The following is a 24290-nucleotide window of genomic DNA, read 5'->3' on the forward strand; positions in this document are numbered from 1 at the left end:
AAATTTGCGCCTGGCGCATCTAGTTATACGTTTTGACCACTTTGTGTCCATTCGCGCATCAAGAGCGAAATTGACGCGAGTAAAAACAAAAGTTTGAAGCGACAGTTTCAAAAGTTTCGAAACCCGTTGGCGGCCATCTTTTTACAAGATGTCTGATGTTGATCGATAATTTATTGAGAGAGTCACCGCTCTGTATTTGCTCTGGACAGCAGAACAGCTGCGTAGGGATCATTGTCAACGTATTTGGGTCCACCAGACCCTTCGGAGACGAACCCAGTTTGGCGAGTTTCACCATTTGCTCCAGGAACTGCGCCTGGATGACGGCCACTTTCAGCGGTACATCCGCCTGTCCCGCACCAGTTTGATGGACCTGCTGTCCCGCATCGGAGCGAGGATCACCCTCCAGGACACCAACTTCAGGCGCTCTTTCCCAGCTGCGGAGCGCCTTGTCCATCTGTCTTCGGTTAGTAAATGTATAAGATATTTTAAATACAGTATGGTTCAATATGCTAACATATGCTATGCTATCAATGTTTTTTTTAAACTGTGGTAAGGATACCACTGTTGGTGCTCTTTCTAGTGATACTCAGTTAACTGCTATAACCTAACGTTAGACATTAACCTAGAAATTAAAATATTCTCTTTGCAGACGTGATACTGTCATGTCTCTCTGTAATACAGTGATCTTTCTAGTGATTAACTGCTATAACCTAGACATTAACCTAGAAATTAAATATCTCTATCTATAAGCAATATGTAGTGCTTGATTATTGTCTATATGTAGTGCTTGATTATTGGCATTTTAATATACCATAAACCATTTAATAGTATACCTGTTGATTGTATAGTTGAATATGTAACTACAAGTGTACTTGTAATAATATTTATAAGAATGTTTTCTAGGTTTCTTGCCACTGGGGACTCATTCAGGACGATAGCGTCCAGCTACAGGGTTGGTGTCTCCACAGTGTGCCAGATCGTCCCCCAGGTAGTGACTGCCATCTGGGACTGCCTTGTGAAGGGCTACATGGCTGTGCCGACCACCGATAAATGGAGGTCTATCGCAGAGGGATTTCAGGAGCGGTGGAACTTCCCTCTGTGTGTTGGAGCGGTGGATGGGAAGCATGTGGTGTTGAAGGCACCCCCCAACTCAGGATCCCAGTTCCACAACTACAAGAGAACGTTCTCCATTGTTCTGCTTGCAGTTGTGGATGCAAAGTATCACTTCCGGGTGATCGATGTTGGGGGGTACGGCAGGACCAGTGACGGTGGAATTCTGTCAAACTCCGCCTTTGGACAGGCTCTCTGGCTGGCACACTTCATCTGCCTCCTGACCACCCTCTACCTGGTGCTGAAGACAGAGGACCCCAGCCCCATGTCTTCGTGGCTGATGAGGCGTTCCCGGTGTGGAGGAACCTCATGCGGCCCTTCCCTGGATGCACGCTTCCTCCAGAGAGGCATGTCTTCAATTACTGCCTCTCCAGAGCCAGGCTGGTGGTGGAGAACGCCTTTGGCATCCTCTCCTCACAATGGAGGATGTACCGCTGCAATGGAAGATGTATCGGGTTGCAGCCAACAACTCCTCCAGGGAGGCACTCCAGGTGAGGGAGGTTTTCATGGAACACTTCTCGGCGGAGGGAGCAGTACCATGGCAGCTGACGGAGTAGCGTTTGAAGTCCTCCTCATGACTTCCCCCCAACGGCTCTTTTAAGAGCCACCCACAAACCTATAAAGAGCATGGCTGCGTTCGAAACTGCATACTCAACAAGTAGGTACTTAATTTCAATAAGTACTTACTTGACGAGCGCTAAAAGAGTATACTTTATAGCCAGATCTCGTTAAGTATGAATGCGAGCCGCACATCATCCGCCATGTTGACGTTATCATGTGACCTACGACGCGTTATCGCACGCGCAACAACTTAAAAGATATGAACGACACGTTTTTTTCATCTATCAGTAAATATCTTGATAATGATTAAACTTGCTCATTTTGTGGTCTTTTAGAAGAAACTGCTGCCCATTTATTTTGTGAATACATTTAGGGTTGATTTAAGTTCTTATATTTAACCCTACTAATGTGACCCACCGTTTTATCCTTAACAATATTGTTTATTTTTATTACAAAATCCCAAAATTGTCATCTCTTGAATATTTTTTTTATTTTATTTCCAAACATTTTCGACCACAAGCAATTACTGCTTTGTTTTCCTATTTTTCTTGTTGAATTTAACTCTCGTTTCATCCCTCAGGCCTGTAAGTAACAAAAAATGCATTATAATGTATTATAATGAATTAAGAAAATATATATTAAGATAGTCAACATTGTAGGTTCTTTTTTCCCCATGTATAAAATATCATTATGTATGCAAACCCATGATATATACATATATACACTCACCTAAAGGATTATTAGGAACACCTGTTCAATTTCTCATTAATGCAATTATCTAATCAACCAATTACATGGCAGTTGCTTGAATGCATTTAGGGGTGTGGTCCTGGTCAAGACAATCTCCTGAACTCCAAACTGAATGTCAGAATGGGAAAGAAAGGTGATTTAAGCAATTTTGAGCGTGGCATGGTTGTTGGTGCCAGACGGGCCAGTCTGAGTATTTCACAATCTGCTCAGTTACTGGGTTTTTCACGCACAACCATTTCTAGGGTTTACAAAGAATGACGTGAAAAGGGAAAAACATCCAGTATACGGCAGTCCTGTGGGCAAAAATGCCTTGTTGATGCTAGAGGTCAGAGGAGAATGGGCCGACTGATTCAAGCTGATAGAAGAGCAACTTTGACTGAAATAACCATTCGTTACAACCGAGGTATGCAGCAAAGCATTTGTGAAGCCACAACACGCAAAACTTTGAGGCAGGTGGGCTACAACAGCAGAAGACCCCACCGGGTACCACTCATCTCCACTACAAATAGGAAAAAGAGGCTACAATTTGCACGAGCTCACCAAAATTGGACAGTTGAAGACTGAAAAAATGTTGCCTGGTCTGATGAGTCTCGATTTCTGTTGAGACATTCAGATGGTAGAGTCAGAATTTGGCGTAAACAGAATGAGAACATGGATCCATCATGCCTTGTTACCACTGTGCAGGCTGGTGGTGGTGGTGTAATGGTGTGGGGGATGTTTTCTTGGCACACTTTAGGCCCCTTAGTGCCAATTGGGCATCGTTTAAATGCCACGGCCTACCTGAGCATTGTTTCTGACCATGTCCATCCCTTTATGACCACCATGTACCCATCCTCTGATGGCTACTTCCAGCAGGATAATGCACCATGTCACAAAGCTCAAATCATTTCAAATTGGTTTCTTGAACATGACAATGAGTTCACTGTACTAAAATGGCTCCCACAGTCACCAGATCTCAACCCAATAGAGCATCTTTGGGATGTGGTGGAACGGGAGCTTTGTGCCCTGGATGTGCATCCCACAAATCTCCATCTGCAAGATGCTATCCTATCAATATGGGCCAACATTTCTAAAGAATGCTTTCAGCACCTTGTTGAATCAATGCCACGTAGAATTAAGGCAGTTCTGAAGGCGAAAGGGGGTCAAACACAGTATTAGTATGGTGTTCCTAATAATCCTTTAGGTGTGTGTGTGTGTGTGTGTGTGTGTGTGTGTGTGTGTGTGTGTATATATATATATATATATATATATATATATATATATATATATATATATATACACACAGTGAGGAAAATAAGTATTTGAACACCCTGCTATTTTGCAAGTTCTCCCACTTAGAAATCATGGAGGGGTCTGAAATTGTCATCGTAGGTGCATGTCCACTGTGAGAGACATAATCTAATCTAAAAAAAAAAAAATCCAGAAATCACAATGTATGATTTTTTAACTATTTATTTGTATGATACAGCTGCAAATAAGTATTTGAACACCTGAGAAAATCAATGTTAATATTTGGTACAGTAGCCTTTGTTTGCCATTACAGAGGTCAAACGTTTCCTGTAGTTTTTCACCAGGTTTGCACACACTGCAGGAGGGATTTTGGCCCACTCCTCCACACAGATCTTCTCTAGATCAGTCAGGTTTCTGGGCTGTCGCTGAGAAACACGGAGTTTGAGCTCCCTCCAAAGATTCTCTATTGGGTTTAGGTCTGGAGACTGGCTAGGCCACGCCAGAACCTTGATATTAGAATTTATTAGGATTAACCCCTTGAGATGTATCATCTCGTTTTTGAGGGGCTCCTTACAATGAAACACAATTACAACTTAAAGAACATAACAGGATTTACAATTAACAATACATCAACAGACAGGCAAAACACAAAACACCACCCAAAAAAAAAAAAAAAAAAAAAAAAGAGCAACAGTACACATAACAACAACGACAGTTTCAATGATAGCATGTGCAATCTACTTTAAAATAAGATAATATAGATTGTTTAAACAACCGAAAAGAAGTAATGGATCTAATCTCTACAGGCAAATTATTCCAGTCTAGTACAGCTTTAAACAAAGCACAGATATGCTTCTTACAGAGCCACTCCTTGGTTATCGCTGAGAAACACGGAGTTTGAGCTCCCTCCAAAGATTCTCTATTGGGTTTAGGTCTGGAGACTGGCTAGGCCACGCCAGAACCTTGATATTAGAATTTATTAGGATTAACCCCTTGAGATGTATCATCTCGTTTTTGAGGGGGTCCTTACAATGAAACACAATTACAACTTAAAGAACATAACAGGATTTACAATTAACAATACATCAACAGACAGGCAAAACACAAAACACCACCCAAAAAAGAAAAAAAAGAAAAAAAAAAAGAGCAACAGTACACATAACAACAACGACAGTTTCAATGATAGCATGTGCAATCTACTTTAAAATAAGATAATATAGATTGTTTAAACAACCGAAAAGAAGTAATGGATCTAATCTCTACAGGCAAATTATTCCAGTCTAGTACAGCTTTAAACAAAGCACAGATATGCTTCTTACAGAGCCACTCCTTGGTTATCCTGGCTGTGTGCTTCGGGTCATTGTCATGTTGGAAGACCCGGCCTCGACCCATCTTCAATGCTCTAACTGAGGGAAGGAGGTTGTTCCCCAAAATCTCGCAATACATGGCCCCGGTCACCCTCTCCTTAATACAGTGCAGTCGCCCTGTCCCATGTGCAGAAAAACACCCCCAAAGCATGATGCTACCACCCCCATACTTCACAGTAGGGATGGTGTTCTTGGGATGGTACTCCTAAAGGTAGGTATATTAAAAATCAAGTTATGTGATAAAAGATTTGCTTTGATTTGCATAGAACCACACCAGGCATTTAGTCAGATTGTAAAATAATTTATTAAGGCCAATTATATAAAAGAAATAATACGAACAGAAAAAAAAAAAATTTGTAGAGACAGGAATAAAAAGGACCTCGCTTGGAAGCTGGAAAAGCCCCAGGGAACAGCATGTAGGAGAAGAGGAAGGAGAGCATTCTGCGTTTCCTTCAGAGCCTGCTGCCTCTTTTTTTTTTACTACTCTGGGGGGGGGACCCCCAATTGTTCCAAATTTAGCACAGTGTAGCTATTTTCCATTTGTAAATAATCTAATTTTATAATTGTCCTTAAGATGAGGCAGCATGCTCTGTGCAGAAGGCATAGGAGGAAGTGCTAGTCTGTGGTTAGTGGCAGTGGGGGTGGGGGTTGGGGGTATTGGAGGTGGCACCGGAGGTTGGACCATCCGGTGACCGCTCACGGGGCCCGACGAGCTCTCCTTGGCCTGTAAAAAAAAAAAAATTATAAAAAATACAACACACGAGCTCTCCTTGGCCTGTAAAAAAAAAAAAAAATCTTTTTCTCCCCCTAAACTTGAGAAGGCATGAAGTGAAGGTTTAAAAATTGCATTTAAACGACAAAATTGTCTAGATATTGTGAGAATAATATCTGTGCCTGTGTGAGTGACATAGACAGTGCTTAAATGCAAGTGTGATATTGTTTTGAACTTGATTTAAAGGGATACTCCACCGTTTTTTTCATATTAAACTATGTTATTCCCTTAACTAAGACGAGTTGATACATACCTCTCTCATCTCAGTGTGTGGACTTAATCGCTCTGGCGCACAGTGACACTTTGATAGCACTTAGCTTATCCCAGTATATTCAATGGTATCTAACAGCAATGAATTTAGAAGTGGCCAAACACATCAATGTTTTCAATATTTAAAGGGGGGGTGAAATGCTGTTTCATGCATACTGAGTTTTTTACACTGTTAAAGAGTTGGATTCCCATGCTAAACATGGACAAAGTTTCAAAAATTAAGTTGTACGTTAGATGGAGTATTTCTGTGCCAAAAATACTCCTTCCGGTTTGTCACAAGTTTCGGAAAGTTTTTTTTCCGAGTATGGGCCTGTGTGACGTCAGATGTGGCGGAATTTCCTTATACGGGTCCTAAGGGCACTTCTCCCGGAAGGGCGCGCGCGTACCCGTAGACCAGAGCAAGAGAGCAAAAGCAGTACGGCCATCAAAGCGCTGTGCTCGGCTTTACCCCCAATTTCCACCGGCTGCGTTACGGCTCCGGCACGGCGGCGGAGTCAATAGGTTTCCATTAAAGTCAATGAGTGTATTTCCACTGAATGCGGTACAGCTGCGTTCCGACTCCGGCGATCCGCAGCCCTCCGGAGCAGATACGCAGAGCTTCTATTTTTGCCGGATGCCGGAGAGCTCCGCAGCAATTGAGCACTTATATCGCGCGATCATACATGAATTCGCGAGATCTCGTGGGTCCTCGTGACTTCAGCTGTCAGTCATGACCGCAGCCGTTCCGCAACAAATCCGGACCTGGTGGGTATTGACGGACGACGGAACACGGAGCTGTCACGCAGCGGAGCCGTTCCGCATCTGGTGGAAATTGGGGGTTAGGGAAGTCATCGGCTGCGCTGCCCAGTTCGACGCCGGATTTGCAGATCTTCTAATGCTTAAGGATGGAGCAGTCCCAACGATAAAGGTTCACAATCGTGCCTTGGAACCGCAGGCGGTGAGTAAAACTGCTTCAAATGTCTGTTTGTTGTTAGCTATCGCGCAAGCACAGCCAGTAAACAACATGATCACATATAGTTAATGTTGACGTGATTCTTTCGCTCTGCCCACAAAGTACGCCTCCAGCCGCTTGTTTTTTTTCCGGAAAGACTCGGTACAGCCTATCTTCCTTTTATAAATATAATAAAACTAAAGACTTTTTGGAGATATGAAGGATGCAATACTACTCTATAGGTACTCAAGATTAACATGAGATTGACTGAAACTGAGTGTTTCACCCCCCCTTTAAATACAGTTACACGAGTAGTTATACGACCAAGTATGGTGACACAAAATAAAACGTGGCGCTTTTCTAAGCAGATAAAAAGGATAACTATAATGTATGGCGGAATAGCACTTTTGGCAGTAGTTTGACTCGGCGCAGTAAAAAGTCACACCTTAAAAATCCTCTCCCCCTCACTTCTGTCATTAGAAGTAGAACCAACGTGACTTTTTACTCAGACCTGCAAACTCCTCAGACTAAAAAAGGTGACAGTGTCGGGGGGGGGGGGGGTATGGCATGTTTTTTTTTTTGCTACATGCCATGGGATTAATCAATGCATGCTGATGAATAATGCATAATAATAATAATAATTAATCTGCATACCCTAGTTTTGCACTGATGTAAAAAGACTGACAGTGACACAATAAGACCTCATGTTAGCAAAATGTTTAAATCTTTTAACTCGAAAAAAAAAAAATAAACTCTTCACATAGGGATGGGAATTGATAAGATTTTATCAATAATAATGCCACTGACGATTCTGATTATCGATCCAATTCTCTTATCGATTCTTGATAGCACTGTGTGGAAAAATGTAGTCATATGCTTATTTTTTTTTAAAACAAGTGGTTTTCTTTATTTTGAAGTTTAAGCTTGAGTTAGCAAACTGTACTTTTTTATATAATTTATGTAATAAATATAACCTTATTGTAAAGTGTTACTGATTCAGACGTCACCTGAGTTCACTGTTTGAAAGATTAGTTGTTTTAACCATTCATTAAAATGAATCGGTTCAAAGGAGTCATTAGTTCGCGAATTGGACGTGTCGTGCGCGTTGTGTGATTATGCCAGCAGTTAGGACACTGACATCCAAGATTTGTGTCAACATAAAAACATTTCATCACTGTATAGTTTTATTTCGTTTAATTAAAGTGTTGTTTAAGTCAGCTGAATGTCCAGAACGCTTTTCAGAGAAGATAAGGAAACTTATTTAGCAAAATTCACACCCAGCAGTAATTCAGAAAAAAAAGGTCTTTCGACCTTTTACCACCGTGTCGATTTATTTTTGATTAATATGTGCGTGCGAGGGAGAGAGAGGCGCCTAGTTTGGAGACGGTGAAGTCGTTTACACAGAGAGTGCGCGCGCGCGACCGGCTCTCTCTCTCTCTCTGCTCGTTCTTTCAGTTAAACATACGCCCTGTCACAAACGCAGCCGTTCATCTACATTACTCACCGATCAAATAAGACTTTGGCAGGACAAAAAATCATTTTGGTGGGCGCTAAAATGCAGTAAAATTCATGCGCGAGTTTCCATTAGACTCGCACGGTAGCCAGCCGTCTCATCAAATGGCGAGCTCAGCTTAGTTGACGCTGTGTGCTTCAAGATTCTGACGCAAGTCCTAAGATTCCAATTGGCCAAGAGAAAAAGTGCTAAGATTCCGATTGGCCCAGAGAAATGTCAATTATAAGAATTATCCAATAATGTTTCGCAATTCTAGCCTGCATGGCAGTTACTGTGAGAAACAATATACCCCCCCCCCCCGAAAATAAAACTCTCCGGTTCTACGCGATTCACGTAAATGACCCAATTGACCAAGAAAACGGCGATTGTCGCCGAAAAGCGACAAGTTTGCAGGTATGTTTACTGCGCCGAGTCGAACTACTGCCAAAAGTGCTATTCCGCCATACATTATAGTTATCCTTTTTAACCCACTTAGAAAAGCGCCACGTTTTATTTTGTGTCACCATACTTGGTTGTGTAACTACTCGTGTAACTGTTTTTAAATAGGGAAAACGTTGATGTGTTTGGTCACTTCTAAATTCATTGCAGTTAGATCCCATTGAATATACTGGGCTAAGCTAAGTGCTATCAAAGTGTCACCGTGCACCAGAGCGATTGAGTGCACGCACTGAGATGAGAGAGGTATGTATCAACTCATCTTAGTTAAGGGAATAACAGTTTAACCCTCTGGGGACCAAGCTGTTTTTGGGGTCCTTGAGATGTTCTGACATGCCTTGACATTTGTGCTTTTTTCAGTTATTTATAAACATGTTAATGGCTAAGGTGTAAATTCACTCTATATAGCACAAACAGGGCTAAGACCACAAAAAACATGAAATATGTGTCCACAAGACTTTTGACTAATGGATGTTGTCCCTTTGAGTTCTAGCTTCAAAATGATGTGAAAATAGTCTTGCTTTATCGTTCACAAAAAAAAAACAGTGATTTAAATGGTGTAAAACAGGTTTTGCTTGGAAAGCCAATATGCGAGGGGGCGTGAAGGAGGAGTAGTTTACACCTTAGATTACAATGTCCCACCGACTCTGCATAATGACTCTGCCTAATGAGCCAATCATTCAGGTGTGACACTGACTGAGCCACAATGCAAGGACAAAAGATGTATTTAGACTTATATTGACCATTTAAGATTTCGCTTACATCTCTCTTGTAAATATGTTTTGCTATTTTATTAAAAATGTTACAATTACAACAATAATTACAATTTCAACAATATTTCAAGTGTACTCTTTCTTTGTAAAAAAAAAAAAAAAAAAATTATAGGCCTACATTTTATCATATGTATTCATTAATTTGAATATATATATATAAAACGTTAGATATGAGCAGAAATTGCTAAACAAAAGCTTATTTGATGTGGCAGTATATTCTACAGTAGCCTAAAAACTGTTTAATACGTTGCTTATACAAATACATTTTATTTCAACATATTTCAGTCGATTTTTACTCATCTCAGTAGGCTATAGCAAAGCAGTTTATTCTTTCACACACAGACGCGCGATTCATATTTAGGCTAAACAGTCTTTACAAATATGTACCCTTCATTCATCTCACAGAAAGGCGAGTCATATTATAGAAATGCGATTCATCTTTTTGCGGTTTGCATAGGCCTACACTAACGTTATTCCATAACGTTATTCCACAACGTTATTCCACATCAACACTTGAGAAAAGAAAACAGCCTACCTCACTCCTCAGCGGGATCTGCTCCTCATATCAGGAGATATTGCTCCTCATATCAGCACTGTTCTGAGGAATCTTTTCTCCATAAGGTAGGCTATTATGTTTCACTCGCGACGCTTTGTTTACAGCTGATGTGGGCGTTTCACAGCTCTGAAATGGTTCTCAGAATTTGCGTTTGAATAGCATGCGCTCTCCGGGGAGTGATCACATTACTTTTGAATGGCTCGTAATGAGCTCGACTGGAGTCGCTCTCTTTTTGTACAGATTACAGAAGCTGAGAATATTTGTTTTTTATATAAATTACTTCATTTAAAAGATGCGATCTCAAGCTTTATGCCTGTGGGTCTGTTTGCCTGTTTGACTGAATTTTCGCAGAGTTCTAGATCCTTTTCGAACGCGTTTCAAATGGGAGTTTACTGACAGAGAGAAGGCAGAAATCGCATCATGTTTTTGGGTCCCATTGACTTCCATAGTATATTTTTTTCCTACTATGGAAGTCAATGGGACCCAAAAACTGTCTGGTTACTGATAAACTTCTAAATATCTTCTTTTCTGTTCAGCAGAAGAAAGAAATTCATACAGGTTTGAAACAACATGAGGGTGAGTATATGATGACAGAATTTTCATTTTAAAAGTGAACTTCTCCTTTAATATGAAAAAACGGTGGAGAATCCCTTTAACATATTAAGTAATTAAAGTTATACTTCAGACATATACATAGATAAACATTCAAATGAACAGTAGCTAAAATGTATGCAAATGATTGGTTGCATAGATTGCAATGGATTTGTGTCTGCATTTACAAAAACAATGATTATTAGTAAGGGGACTAATGTTTTGTGCATGTAACATGTTGAAATATTGTTTGTACTATTGCCTTTACACACCTCTAGGTTCAGCAGCAGGGGTTGAGGGACCAGGGACTGGGGAGACAGGAGGAGAAGAAGAGGGGGTTCTTTGATCACCCTCTCTCTGATATGACTCTGTCAAGACAATATTAAATGTTAATACGACACATTAGTAACTCAGAGATTACATTTCTTCATCTGTAAACATGACAGCATATATGCCTTGTAATGTGTCTTTATTGGAAACACACCTGTCACTGTCTCCCCTGATTGTCCTCGAGGTGGTTGTCCTCTCGGATACGGGCCTCGACCCCTTCCATGTTACTCGTCGTTTCTCGTGGAGTGACGAAGGGGCCGAGGAATCCCAAGATCTGAGAAAACTTCCACCTCTTGCTGCTGACCCACTACTCCTCTCCATCTCCTTCCTCTTCTCCTTCAGGTACATGTCCCCGAGGCTTTTCCACTTTTTACGGCAGACATCCTCTGAATAAACACATTATCTTGTTAGTGAAAAGTAGTTGTAAACTAGCAGCACGGCAGCTTGCTAGCTGGTTAGTAGGTCAATAACGTGACTCAAAAGTGAAATTTGTATATCTTACAACTTACCAGGCTGTTCAATCTCCTCACTAATCTTCTTCCAAGCGAGGTCCTTTTTGTTCCTGTCTCAAGTATGAACTTGAGTCATATAATTCCGGGTGACCACTCACAGCTAAAATTAGTTTCTCCTCCATTTTGATGAGTGACTTCAAGCGGGAGTTTGTTATGCTATGTCACTTTATGGCACGTGAAGCAAGCAGGCTCCTGATTGATTAACGTGGCACGAATTGACACAGAAGTTCAGATTTTTCAACTCGGCAGGCAGAAGTGAATTCGCGTCAAACGCGTAAATGCACAAAAAGCACTACATAAAATCATTCGCGCTTAACGCGCCAGACGCTCAATTCGCCCGAACTTGACACGCGAATGAGGCGTATTCCACGCCGCACTCTACACCTCAAGCCCAATTTATACTTCTGCGTCGAACTTACCCCGTAGCTACGTCATAGGCTGTGTTTAGCGCACGTACCTTTCGGCGTACCCTGACGCGAACCTCTCCAAAAAAATGTCAATTCCACCCGGACGCAAGTGCTGTGATTGGTCTGCTAGAACTCCTCCCTTGGGTTTCACATGGTCCCTCTGCATGAGTAATTGCGCGTCAACGCGGACAACAACGCAGAAGTATAAATTAAAACCAACACGTTGCATACAACGTCGAACTTACTCCGTAGCTACGTCGTATGTCCGACGCAGAAGTATAAATTGGGCTTCATTCGCACCGGAGGAATTTTTTACGCGCGTAACGCGTCGCTTCATTGACTTAACATTGAAATCACTCGCGCCTGACGCGCTGTTCTTGTCCGGTGTGAACGCACCATTAAACTGCTGATCTAAGTTACCTTGCTAATAAATAGTCTTTTCACTAGTTTGGATATTTATATCCGCTGCAGAGCTGATACTGAACGCTGGACGAGTCATTTGCTCAGCCGTAATAAGCGATTCTTTCAACATTCTCTATGAGTGAATTAATAATTCCCTTTGAGCTAAATTGACCTGTCAGACCCTTACAATGTAATAACTAAAGTACTTTCCATATATGAGATACATTAATCTTCTAATAATTATTATATTATATACTAGACATTATAGACTAGACATTATAGACACAAATCCCTGTTTCTGTAGCAAAGACCTATTAAATATATTTGATTAATGAAACAATTATCTAATGTAATGTTAGCATTAAAAATTCTACAATAGTTTCATAATGTTGATATCAATGTTTGAGTTGATATTCAATTTATTTTACATACAACTTTTTAATTATTACAGTCCAGTCACACTAGACTTTTAATTCCAATGACTCCCATTCATTCGCATGTGAACATGGGGAACCAGAAATAAAAGTTTTGCTGCGTTCCAGTTGGAACGGCAATTAATTATTGGTCATTTATATCATAATTTAAATAGACATTTGAATATAAATTTTCTTGATACAGTTTACTTTTTATTGCTTAAAATATAATAAAAAAAGGGTAAACTATATTGAGTAATGTCCAACATTTATGTAACATGGTTGCAAAAACTTGCAAACCAAATATAAACCAGAGCTAAAATAATACTTGGTTTGATGTTGACAATCAATATTAAAGTTTCTCAAACCTCCCTCTACTGAACATTTGTTGAAATGTTCCCTGTACCCATTTCATAGTTTAGGCTAACTGTTTATCTAAATATGCTTGAATGTTTCTAACATGAATGTTCTTCAGCATCATGAATGAATGAAGAATAAACACCAACCTCTTTGTTCTTCAGGATCTTCAGTGTGTTTCATTCTGCAGGGTTCTGGATCACTCATGTTCTCACTGTCCTCTTTAATAAACTCAGTCTTTGCAGATTTCAGCTCTTCCTGATGCTCTGATGTTCGTCTTCACTTGTAGCTGATGGGAATATACAGCTGAGTGTTTGCTGATAGAAAAACATTATTTGAGTTAGGATACATGATAAAAGCCTGTAAAACTGCTCTATTGAAGAAACACAGTTGAAACTCGGGTAAATAACTTCCCTACTAAACCATAAAATGTCCACATGAATCTAAATATAGTTAAACATTATAATAACTACATTCATTGCAATAATGTAATTAGATAATTAACATGTTACAGTTTTCTATGTGCAGAAACTGACAATGATCAATTATCATAAAACCTTTATTAAAATAAAGAGCACCACAAAACAATAACGTTTACTATGTCAAACTGTTTTATATATATATATATATATATATATATATATATATATATATATATAAAAAAAATCACGATTAATTGCATCCAAAATAAAAGTTTGTTTTTACATAATACGTGCGTGTACGGTGTATAATTATTTTCTATAATACACACACATGCAAGTATATATTTAAGGAATATTTGCATGTATTCTGTGTATATATATATATATTTATATTATATATATATATATATATATATATATATATATATATATATATATATATATATATATATATAAATAACACATTTTCTTAAATATATGCATGTGTGTGTATTTATATATAGAAAATAATTGTACTCCGTACACAGACATAAATTATGTAAACACAAACTTTTATTTTGGATGCGATTAATCGCGATTAATCGTTTGACAGCCCTAATTGAATTTTTACATGTATAGGTTTAAATTGTCTCACGTGGCTACCTATAGGCTCAATGTAAAGTATTTAGCGGTTTCTTTTCCAGTCTATTTTAACACTGCAAAGTAAAGAAATACCAAATTTAATCCAAAGATGTTAGAGTAGAAATAAAACGGTGTTACGGATCAACTGGGGATCATGTTAACTGGGGAAACGCGCGTGCACGCAGATAGTTTTACCTGGATTTCCAGCAGATGTTAGACGGCTACAGATTCGTCGCAGCCATTTTTCACGGATCCATGATTAAAAACGTATGTTTCACCAGTTGTAACTTGTATACACACTGGTATGCATAATAAAGCGATTTGTTTTTGAAGTGTGTATTCCTGCGTATTTGGCGCAATTTCAAATAAGTTTAACATACTTAAGTGTCAAGCTCAGAAACCACGCCTATGTTAACATGGGGCATTTCGGTTTCATTGGATGAACAGACTTGTCAGTGCACTTCAGAAGACGTGTAAGAATCTTCTTCTCAACATCAGTGTATCATATTTTCTGTAGTGTGTTGTCATGAGTTCTAATCACAAATAACAACAGATGTAGATTAAATTATAGCTAGGCTACCTAAAAGAAACATAAATTGCAAAGTCATTTACATTTTTTTCAAGTTGCATTTATTGATCTGCATAGAGCCTAATTTTATAATGGATCTACTATTTTTTATATAAAAACACTTATCAGCTTATTTTACTCTGCTGATTATATTAAGATCTCTTTTCTGTACAACCAGCTCTGACGCCTCTGTATCCTTTTCCCTGGACATAAAGCAGCTATGCTTATACACGTAGGGTCATGAAGTTAATTATCTCATGAACTTGTAACATTTTCAACAGATTTATAAAATAAAAAAATAAAAACGAATTTTGACTCTTCTTCTTTCAGAACAATTCTATATAGCAAATATATAGTAATATTGAATTGTACATAGTGTCGAGCTTTCCTGTAGCTCAAACAGTAGAGCGTTAGTACTTACAACACCAAGTTCATGAGTTCGATTCCCAGGGAAACTAAGACCTGATAAATGTAAAGGTGTACTTTGAAACGCAATGTAAGTCGCTTTGGATAGAAGTGTCTGCCAAATGTGTAAATGTACATTATGCTCAGTAGGAGCATGAACTTGAATGTTGTGTATCTAATGTCTTGTATTGGACATGTAGAAAACACTTTGTCTTTAGTGATTAAAGTCCAGTGAAAAACACTGAAAGGCAACCACAAATTGTATTACTGAAATAAGCAAAATATATGATATAATGAATTATTACAAATATATACTGATATTCTCTATGGCTAATATTCTCATAGGCCTACTGTCACTAACCTCTTAATCATTTGTCACCTCACATGCATAGCATGACCCTCTCTAAAACAATAGGAAATGCTTTATTGTTTACTTTTTTGCTGACCTCTTTAACAAAAGAAATATGACACAATCTTTTTATGTAATATAAATTTAAATTATGCCAGTTCTCTTCATTTGACTGGTACCATGAATCTCATTAACATATTCTCTTTACTTGTTATCCATCACATCATGTGCTTTCATTATTGTTGTCTGCTAACCATTAGGAACAGATTAAAAGGTCTATAAATGAAGTGTCATTGTTGTTAGGCCATATACTGCCACAGCAAATGGATGCAATTAAAGTTAGACAAATCAAAAACTTTGCAGGATAACCAATATCCCGATCGCTGCTCAAGAAAGGAGCGTGATTATATAAAGAGGAGATGTGAAAATTTCACAATGAAGGGTGGTGGTGTGTTAAATTGTTCTTAAAAAGATAATACAACTGTGACATTTAGGGATGTCCCGATACCACTTTTTCACTTCCGATACAATACCGATACCGCGGCTTTGGCTATTTGCCGATACCGATATCAATCCGATATTTTTATTTTATTCTTGAACTAATACTACTAATAATAAAATATATGGAAGCACTTTGCTCAATTAGCCACATAAAAATATCTCACTCAAATGGAGAACAAATACTTCTCCAGTATATAGTCCACAACAACAGATGATAATGAAAGACTGCCACCCTTTATTCAAAAGACCTTGAGATATGTTTGGTAATTGTACCTGAATGAGTTTAAAATTAATTTGCTATATTTCAGATCAAATATATTTATTTCCTTAAAATTTTTATTAACTTAACTTTATTCTCATCTAAATTATAAATAATTTATTTCTGTGTAAAATAATACTACTTTTAAAAACACATTTGATTTTCTTTTTTATTCAATGTAGAATGTGTAAACACTTTTTGCAGTTTTAATGATGTCCTGTATGAAAATGACGGAGTATGTTTTTATGTTTCCACTGTTCGATCGCGCCCGTGCCTCCCTCTCTCTGACACACACACACACACACACACACACACACACACACACACATTCCAGCAATGCAATCTTGACATCGCAGCCTGTTCATTTTGCTGCGTTCATACCAAACGCGAATAGAGCGTCAAATTCGCGTCTATCGCGTCTAGTTCGATGCTTGAACAGTTTGAATCCATTCGCGCGTCCAAAGCGAATAGGACGCGCTGCACGCGTATAATGATAAAGCGAGCGTTTGAAGCAATACAGATGCGCGTTCCCGCATATGTCTATGCGCGTATCTAACAGTATCACATTAATTAATGTGCACGCAAGTTTTATTTATTTTTATGCCGTGTATTCTCCGTGTAAATCCATGCACCGAACGTACGTTCATTACGAATACGTACCGTTCCACCCCTAATAGGTATCGATCATAGGTATCGGATAATAATTTTTCTCCCCTCCGATATCCGATCTAGCGTTTTGGGCCAGTATCGGCACGATACCGATGCCGTGGATCGGATCGGGACATCCCTAGTGACATTTATTTACTAATATAACATGATTACATTAGATGGAGAGCAGCATAGGTATGAAGGCCAAACTGGCCAATGGGTAAGAAAAATGTATACATATACATTGCAAAACAAGTAACTGTTCTTCATTAACATGTAACTTAGTCTATAGTTTGTTCTCCCTTCTTTAGATTGAATGTTCAGAATGTGGAAGGTGGGACTGTGTGGTCAGATCTTCCACTGTTGGCAAATACAGCTGTCCTGCATGCATGCACATTTGCCTATTATTTTTTCCTCTTTTTTTTTCTTCCTTTTTTTATTGTTTCTTTCATACCTGTTAGCTAATGAATATGTTTGTTGAACATTCCCCTGAAAAAATGCTGTGGGTAATTCACTGGATCCATAAACTATGGCTTCTCAATTTTCAACACTCTTTAGGAACATTTATGGAGTCTAGCCTACTGTATGCTTTATGTTTTAACTCATTCCTCAGTAACATTAAAATAAATAATAAATAAATGCTTGACATCCCTTTTAGCAGTACTGCTGCTCAATTTAAATTAAGCCACAAATTGGCATCATAACTAGGGCTGGGCGATTTAAATCGCGATATTGTTATGCGCATCTCGTCAGTAAAGCCGGTTCCTTGATTTAGTAGTAAATCACCATCACCTGCTTTCAGATGGAGCGGCATTTAGGGCTGAGAAGATAATTAAGTGATTCATTTAGTGATGATTGAGCATTATTGAAGACACCTGATGTTAACAAGCAGAATCACTGAAGAAGAAAAGCACAAATTGTAAGTTACCATTAAGGTGATGGGTGTTTGCTTTAGTTGGGCTCTAGACCATTATATGTTTACTTTAATATTTACTGTTGTTTGTCTGCTGTTATTGATTTATAACAGTTATATGAACAAAGTAAACTATTATCTTATAGTGTTGGTTATGTTTTGACATAATCATACTGTGATCTGAAAAGTGAAACATATTAAGATAGTTTGGTTTAACTTGTTAGCAGCAGTTTTGTGATTCTTCAGCCTATGATTATCAGGACTTTACTTATAATTCAAAATATTTAATAAACATTGCTCTAATCAAAAAGACGTTCAGACATCAATAATCAGCCTGTGAATCTCAACAATGGTGGTGACAATAATAAAGCATGTTGCAGTGGCTGCCACCAATCACAACTCATTAATGGCTCCCATCATGCATTGCGGTATGAATAAATTATGATCTGAATTGTCTATGTAATTTACTTTTCCTCATTGAATATTCTGCTCCTCACCATTGTTGAGATGCATAGACTGAATCTTGACATGTATGTGTGTGCCTAAAGGAATGATTTTTTTTTAAACAAGTTTTAAGAAACCCTTTATATCAAAAATTCTGGCCATTTATTCAGATTCACAGTTATGCTGTAACCAACAACATAAATCGAAGTCAGAAAGAAGGATCTTAATGAGCTCAGTGATCAAGTTCAAATGATGATTGTCATAATATAACCAACAAAGATCACTTTTATTTCTTTGTTCAACTGGCAGTTTAAACTCAGATACAACCGTCAAACAAAATCTAAAGTACTCATGAAAGGGTCAGAGACCAACTAAAGCAACTACCCATCACAATAATGGTAACTTACAATTTGCGATTTTCTCCTTCAGCGATTCTACTTGTTAACATCAGGTGTCTTCAATAATGCTCAATCATCACTAAATTAATCACTTAGTTATCTCATTAACGTAAACACTCTTGAGTGTGGACTCATACACTCCCAGGGGTGTTAATTTAACACTGGAGGTTTTGCTGTGTACAAAGAGCCGTAGTTAACTGAGCCATATCGCATTAAAAATCGCTGGCGATACGTCCGCGATATTGATGTGATTTGGCTCAGCTTGTCAGTTAACTACGGCTCTTTGTAGTAAATGCCGCTTCATCTGAAAGCAGGTGATGGCGATTTACTACTAATCAAGGAACCGGCTTTACTGACGAGATGCGCATAACAATATCGCGATTTAAATCGCCCAGCCCTAATCATAACAATAATCTGCGAATACACATGCACTGTAAAGACACAATGTCAATAGCATAATTTATTTAATCTACTTACAGTTGTCATCAGATATTCAATTTCATTGAAACGAATGTAACAAAATAATGTGGGCGTGGTCTGTGTCGTGAAATTAAAACACATTAAAACTTCCCTTAAAGGAGTCATAATGTAGAAATTTCACTTTTCCACGAGAATCAATGTATGTTATGATTGCATAATGATTGTACACTGGCCGGGAAGCCGATATTTAAAAGTGAAGCGTTTGTTTACCTCAGGGTTTGTAAAATAGGCCACGTGCACGCGCACGAAAAAACGAGATTTTGATTTCTTCCCCCTCTTGACGTCAAGACGGGGGAGGATATACCAAATATGGACACCGCAAACCTATGCCGCGGGAAGCCCGCCCCTCTCCCCCTCAGATTCAGTTTAGTCGACTCGAGAAAGATGGAGAAATCGAGTGCACACTTGAGATGCTCTGTGGGTGACTGCCACAAACAACATGCAAATGTGTTTTATCTACCAAAAACGGACGAAACTATCAGGGAACAGTGGAGGAAATTCATTTTTAATGACGCTGTCCCAACAACTCTTTCAAGTGGCGTATCGTTAGGTGTGTGTGCTAAACATTTTACACCGGAATCATTTACAAATTTGGGGCAGTATCAGGCGAACTTGGCCTCGAAGCTCCGTTTGGGAAAAGGTGCCATCCCAACCATCAGGGACTTGCCAGAAATTGAAAAGGTAAGACTGTGATTTTATTGCTCTACTGTGGTTAACAAATAGCAGCTAACAGCTAATGCGGCTATTGTATGTAACGTTACCTTCGAGGTAAACACGGGGAATGGACTCTACGAATGCTAGCCACATCTTTCCACTTTGTTTTACACTAGCAGCTACAGTAGTGACGGTACAGGAGTCCATGCTCAGTGGCTAAAACTGTTTAAATGCAAGTATAACATCACGTTGCATGTCTAAAGAAGAAACATATTGAATGTCTAAATAACCACAACGTGAAACAAGGCAAAAACACCACATGATAGTAAAAGTCTCAAAACCTCTGTAAGCTGATAAAAAAAAAAAAAAAACTACATCTCCGTTAATGTAATCTACATTAAATAAAAGGTAAATTTATGTGGGAGAAAATAGCAACACACGTTTTTGCTCGAACTGATGTTAATGTATGTCTCAGTCAAAATGATTGTCTTTACCATTCAGAGACATCTTGATGTAGACGTGCATCCAACAACTCTACATCTTCCCTTTCCAGCTCTGGTTCAGAGTCCGGCTCAAACATGTACGGTTGAATCCCATATGTCGCGGCCGGGTCGGGTTCTGACAACTTGCGCCATGTCAGTTTGTAATGATGCTGAAGTTACCTGCGGTGTCAACCCCCCTCCTTCCTGCAACCAATCAACGCGCCCCTCATTTGCATTATTATAATGACCGTCCACGACAGCCAAAACATCGCATCAGATCTCGCGAGACAATAATGCCTTAGAAATAAGGGTCTGAGGGGCTCTGTGGTGATTTTTTTTCCACTTTTCTTTTTTAGAAGTGCCTGAAAGACTATAATAGAGCATTGGGTACCAAAGTTAAAACAACATTATGACTCCTTTAAATGCGTCTGAAACATTCAGCGGAGCAGCGACAGAGTAAACAACAGTGTCCTAATATGATACAAACATTTACCAATAACGTTGAAAGCTTTTAAATCTGCTCAGTGAAAGATTCGCTGTGACGAATCTGTCACCGTTCAACATCTGCTGGAAATCCAGGTAAAACTATCTGCGTGCACGCGCGCGTCCCCAGTTAACATGATCCCCAGTTGATCCGTAACACCGGCAGCAGCAGCACTTGATATTGAGTCCCATTCCCCTCACAGATCTCAAACTTTAACTTGACATTCAGCAACAGTTCTCACTCCAAACATCGAGTCAATCACACAAACGAACACAAAATCGCTCAGGTCTGAATGAACTCAACATATTCTCCTCATGCTCGCTGCTGCTGCACTAAATGTTTATTTCAGAAGGAAGACGCCAGAAAAGACGCACAAGTATCGCTGTGATCGATGAAAACAATACAGAAATGAGTCTGTCGCTTAATCAAACTGTGTAAAGTGTGTGTGATGGTTGTGTAAATATGAGAAATACCGTGAACTGCTCTCCTCACCTCAAAAGACTCGACGCTGAAACACTCTCTCTCTCTGTGTGTGTGTGTGTGTCTTCTTCTTCTTCTTTGGTGTTTATTGGCGGTTGGCAGCCTATAGCTTATTGGTGCATTACCGCCACCAACTGGAATGGAATATGGATCAAGTTAATTGCTTTTATACAAAATATAAATAAACATAAAAACAAGCAAAACAAATAAACAAACTGGAAAATAAAACATAATAAACAAAACAAAAACCGCTATATTCTTTTTATATAATTTACTTTCTTTAACAAATTTAATAATTTCATCAATTACTGTTTCCCGTAATAGACCTGATAAAGAAAAGGTCATGAGGTTTTACTTTCTTGAATGATTGAATAAGGTGACATCTCTCGTTATTATATTTCCTACAATGGATTAATACATGCTCAACTGTTTCTTGTTGGCTACAGTGTATGCATTCCCCAGTTTGGTGTTTTCCCATTTTATATAGTGTACTGTTAAGTCCAGTATGACTTATTCTCATCCGAGTTATGATACTTCCTTCTCTTCAATTCATTATGTCATTATGGAGATTAACCCAGTATGCCATCATTAATTTCAATCTTTTGATTCTTAAAGGCATTTCTCCCATTTCCACCTGCATCGATGATACCGGAGATGTTTTGAATGATCCACTGCAGATTCTCAGAGCCTGAGCTTGCAAAACATCTAATCTCTTGAGGTTTGATTCTGCTGCTGACATGTAAGCTATACTTCCATAATCGAAAACAGATCTTACCCGGAATGATTCGCGTCCATTCCGGCAGGAAGTCACACCAAGAAACACGAGATATCCGGTCAATTGTCAAAATATAAGCAATTTTCAAATTAAAATACCGCGAGTATTAACTAAACACTTGTGTGTCTCGACAACGGATTAATAAAAGAAGTGTACAAACTTCTTGGTTACAGAAACATGGTGTATTCATTTTATGAGGTTATTTACTTACCCATGAAGTAAAAAATAGCTCTGAATAAACAACAACTGAGCAGAAGCGCTTGTCGACCGCCGTGGAGAATACGCGTCTGGTGTGAACAGGCAGGCGCCGGACCGCGCGTGATTTTCCGTTCCGCGTTGCTTCGGCGTCTGGTGTGAACCAGGCGTTAAGCCTGGATTATACTCGACGCGTCCGCACGAGCGCGAAGGTTGCACAACAAAGCAAATCTTTCACATAAAAACTCGATTTCAATATATGAGAGATACTCATTTTGTATTGAATGCAATTTATTCCATATCTATTCTAGATTATATGAAACATAATTAATCTAATGTAAAGACAACAAACACAATTTAGTGTGTAAAAACGAAAAAAAAAAATCACAGGACAGGTTTCACTTTTGGAGGCTGGCTCCATTTATTATCAAAACAAAAATAAATGACAGATTAGGTGGGTGCGGGCGAGGGTGAACCTCGCGCCGGGCTGTACAGCGCGGGCTCGTCAGGCAGCGACCACTCGAGGCCGAGGCCTTATACGGCCTACGCTGTCCTCGTCAGCGTCCTCACCGTTAGGTCCACCAAACCTAGCTCCTGGAGCAAATTGTGAAACTCCTGAAACCCTCCGGAGGGTCTGGTGGACCCAAGTACAGCGTCAATGTCCCCTACGCAGCTGTTTCTGCTCTCCAGAGCATACACGAGCGGTGACTCTCTCGAATAATGCTAATGCTCGATAAACATCTAAAAAAGATGGCCGCCAACGGGTTTCGAAACTTTCGCCTCCGGATTTCGCCTCTGACGCGCGTAAATTTCGATTCAAACTTTTGTTTTTCCGAGCGTCAATTTCGCTCTTGACGCGCAAATGAACACAAAGTGGTCACGCGTATAACTAGACGTGGCAGGCGCGAATTTAGACGCATATTCGCGTTTGGTGTGAACGCAGCATTATGCTTTCCTAACGTCTGACTCTAGACATAAAACAGAGTCCATTGTGTTACGACCCCTATGAAACCCACTCTGATATGGAGATAAAAGAGCTTTACTTTCTAAGAAATACGTTATTCTCTCTGTGATCATTCATTCCATGATTTTACATAAATGGGAGGTCAAGGCAATGGTCTGTAACTAGAAGGATCTGATGGGTCTTTCCCTGGTTTAAGAACTGGTACTATTATTGCTTGTTTCTATACCAAAGAGAGTTGTCCAGTATCCCAAATTTGGTTAAACAGTTTTAATACTATTTCCAGTGTTTTCTCTGTCATTTGTGCCAACATTTTATAACACACTCCATCTTTCCCCGGAGTAGTCTGTCTAGCACTAATGATTGCTCTTCTCAACTCAAACATGTTTAAAGGTAAGTGTAAAGGATTTTCTGACATCTTTTTTTTTTTTTTTTTTTTTACAATATTAGGGAATTCCATTAAGGTTTTATTCCTACACTGCCTGGCCACTTCAGAAAGATTATCTGAGCTATGAACTTTCTTGAATATTTGAACCAGGAGTTCATCCTTTTCTAGATTGTTGACAGCTATTTTATTCCCACTATTCAACACTGGAAATTCATAATTCCTTCTGATTCATTTACATCCATCTGATTCTCTACTTAAAGTGTGAAACATCTCTTTTCACAAATTTCTTGCAAAACTTCCCAATTTACTTTCTCCAGTTTCCATCTAGGAATTCTATTTTCCTTTTCATAGCATATCTTTGTGTCAATTTTAAATTAAATTTTGAATTAAAATCACCACACCATATAACACTGTCTTGTATTGGTCCTACTACATCCTCTAAAATGTTCTGACTAAATTTTTGACGCGGATTATAATTAATTATATCTATACAACCTCTTTCAGTCCATATTTTATTTATAATTGATTCATTGAAAAATGTTGAAAACATTTTATCATTGATAAATTGAAAAATATAACATAA

General features: G+C 38.8%; 1 protein-coding gene and 1 long non-coding RNA gene across 2 annotated transcripts in view; both read right to left on the bottom strand.

Annotated features, from left to right (window-relative positions):
- Positions 1–21448, bottom strand: part of LOC311299392 (uncharacterized protein) — a 42340-nt gene extending 20892 nt beyond the window's left edge. The window contains exons 1-2 of the mRNA XM_084422937.1: positions 21401–21448; positions 13430–13597 (exon numbers count right to left, since the gene is read on the bottom strand). Of these exons, the coding sequence (XP_084279063.1) occupies positions 13430–13487 (58 nt within the window). The 5' untranslated portion in view covers positions 13488–13597; positions 21401–21448. The remainder of the gene's footprint in view (positions 1–13429; positions 13598–21400) is intronic.
- LOC311299399 lies at positions 3813–12784 on the bottom strand. Its single transcript, XR_014629114.1, has 3 exons — positions 11344–12784; positions 11132–11227; positions 3813–5742 (listed from the first exon to the last, which is right to left on the bottom strand). It is a non-coding gene; the product is annotated as an uncharacterized lncRNA (long non-coding RNA).
- Positions 21449–24290: the final 2842 nt, after the last annotated feature.

The sequence above is a fragment of the Rutilus rutilus genome (assembly GCF_951802725.1).
Source record: "Rutilus rutilus genome assembly, chromosome: 1".
In the NCBI taxonomy this organism is placed as follows: domain Eukaryota; kingdom Metazoa; phylum Chordata; class Actinopteri; order Cypriniformes; family Leuciscidae; genus Rutilus; species Rutilus rutilus.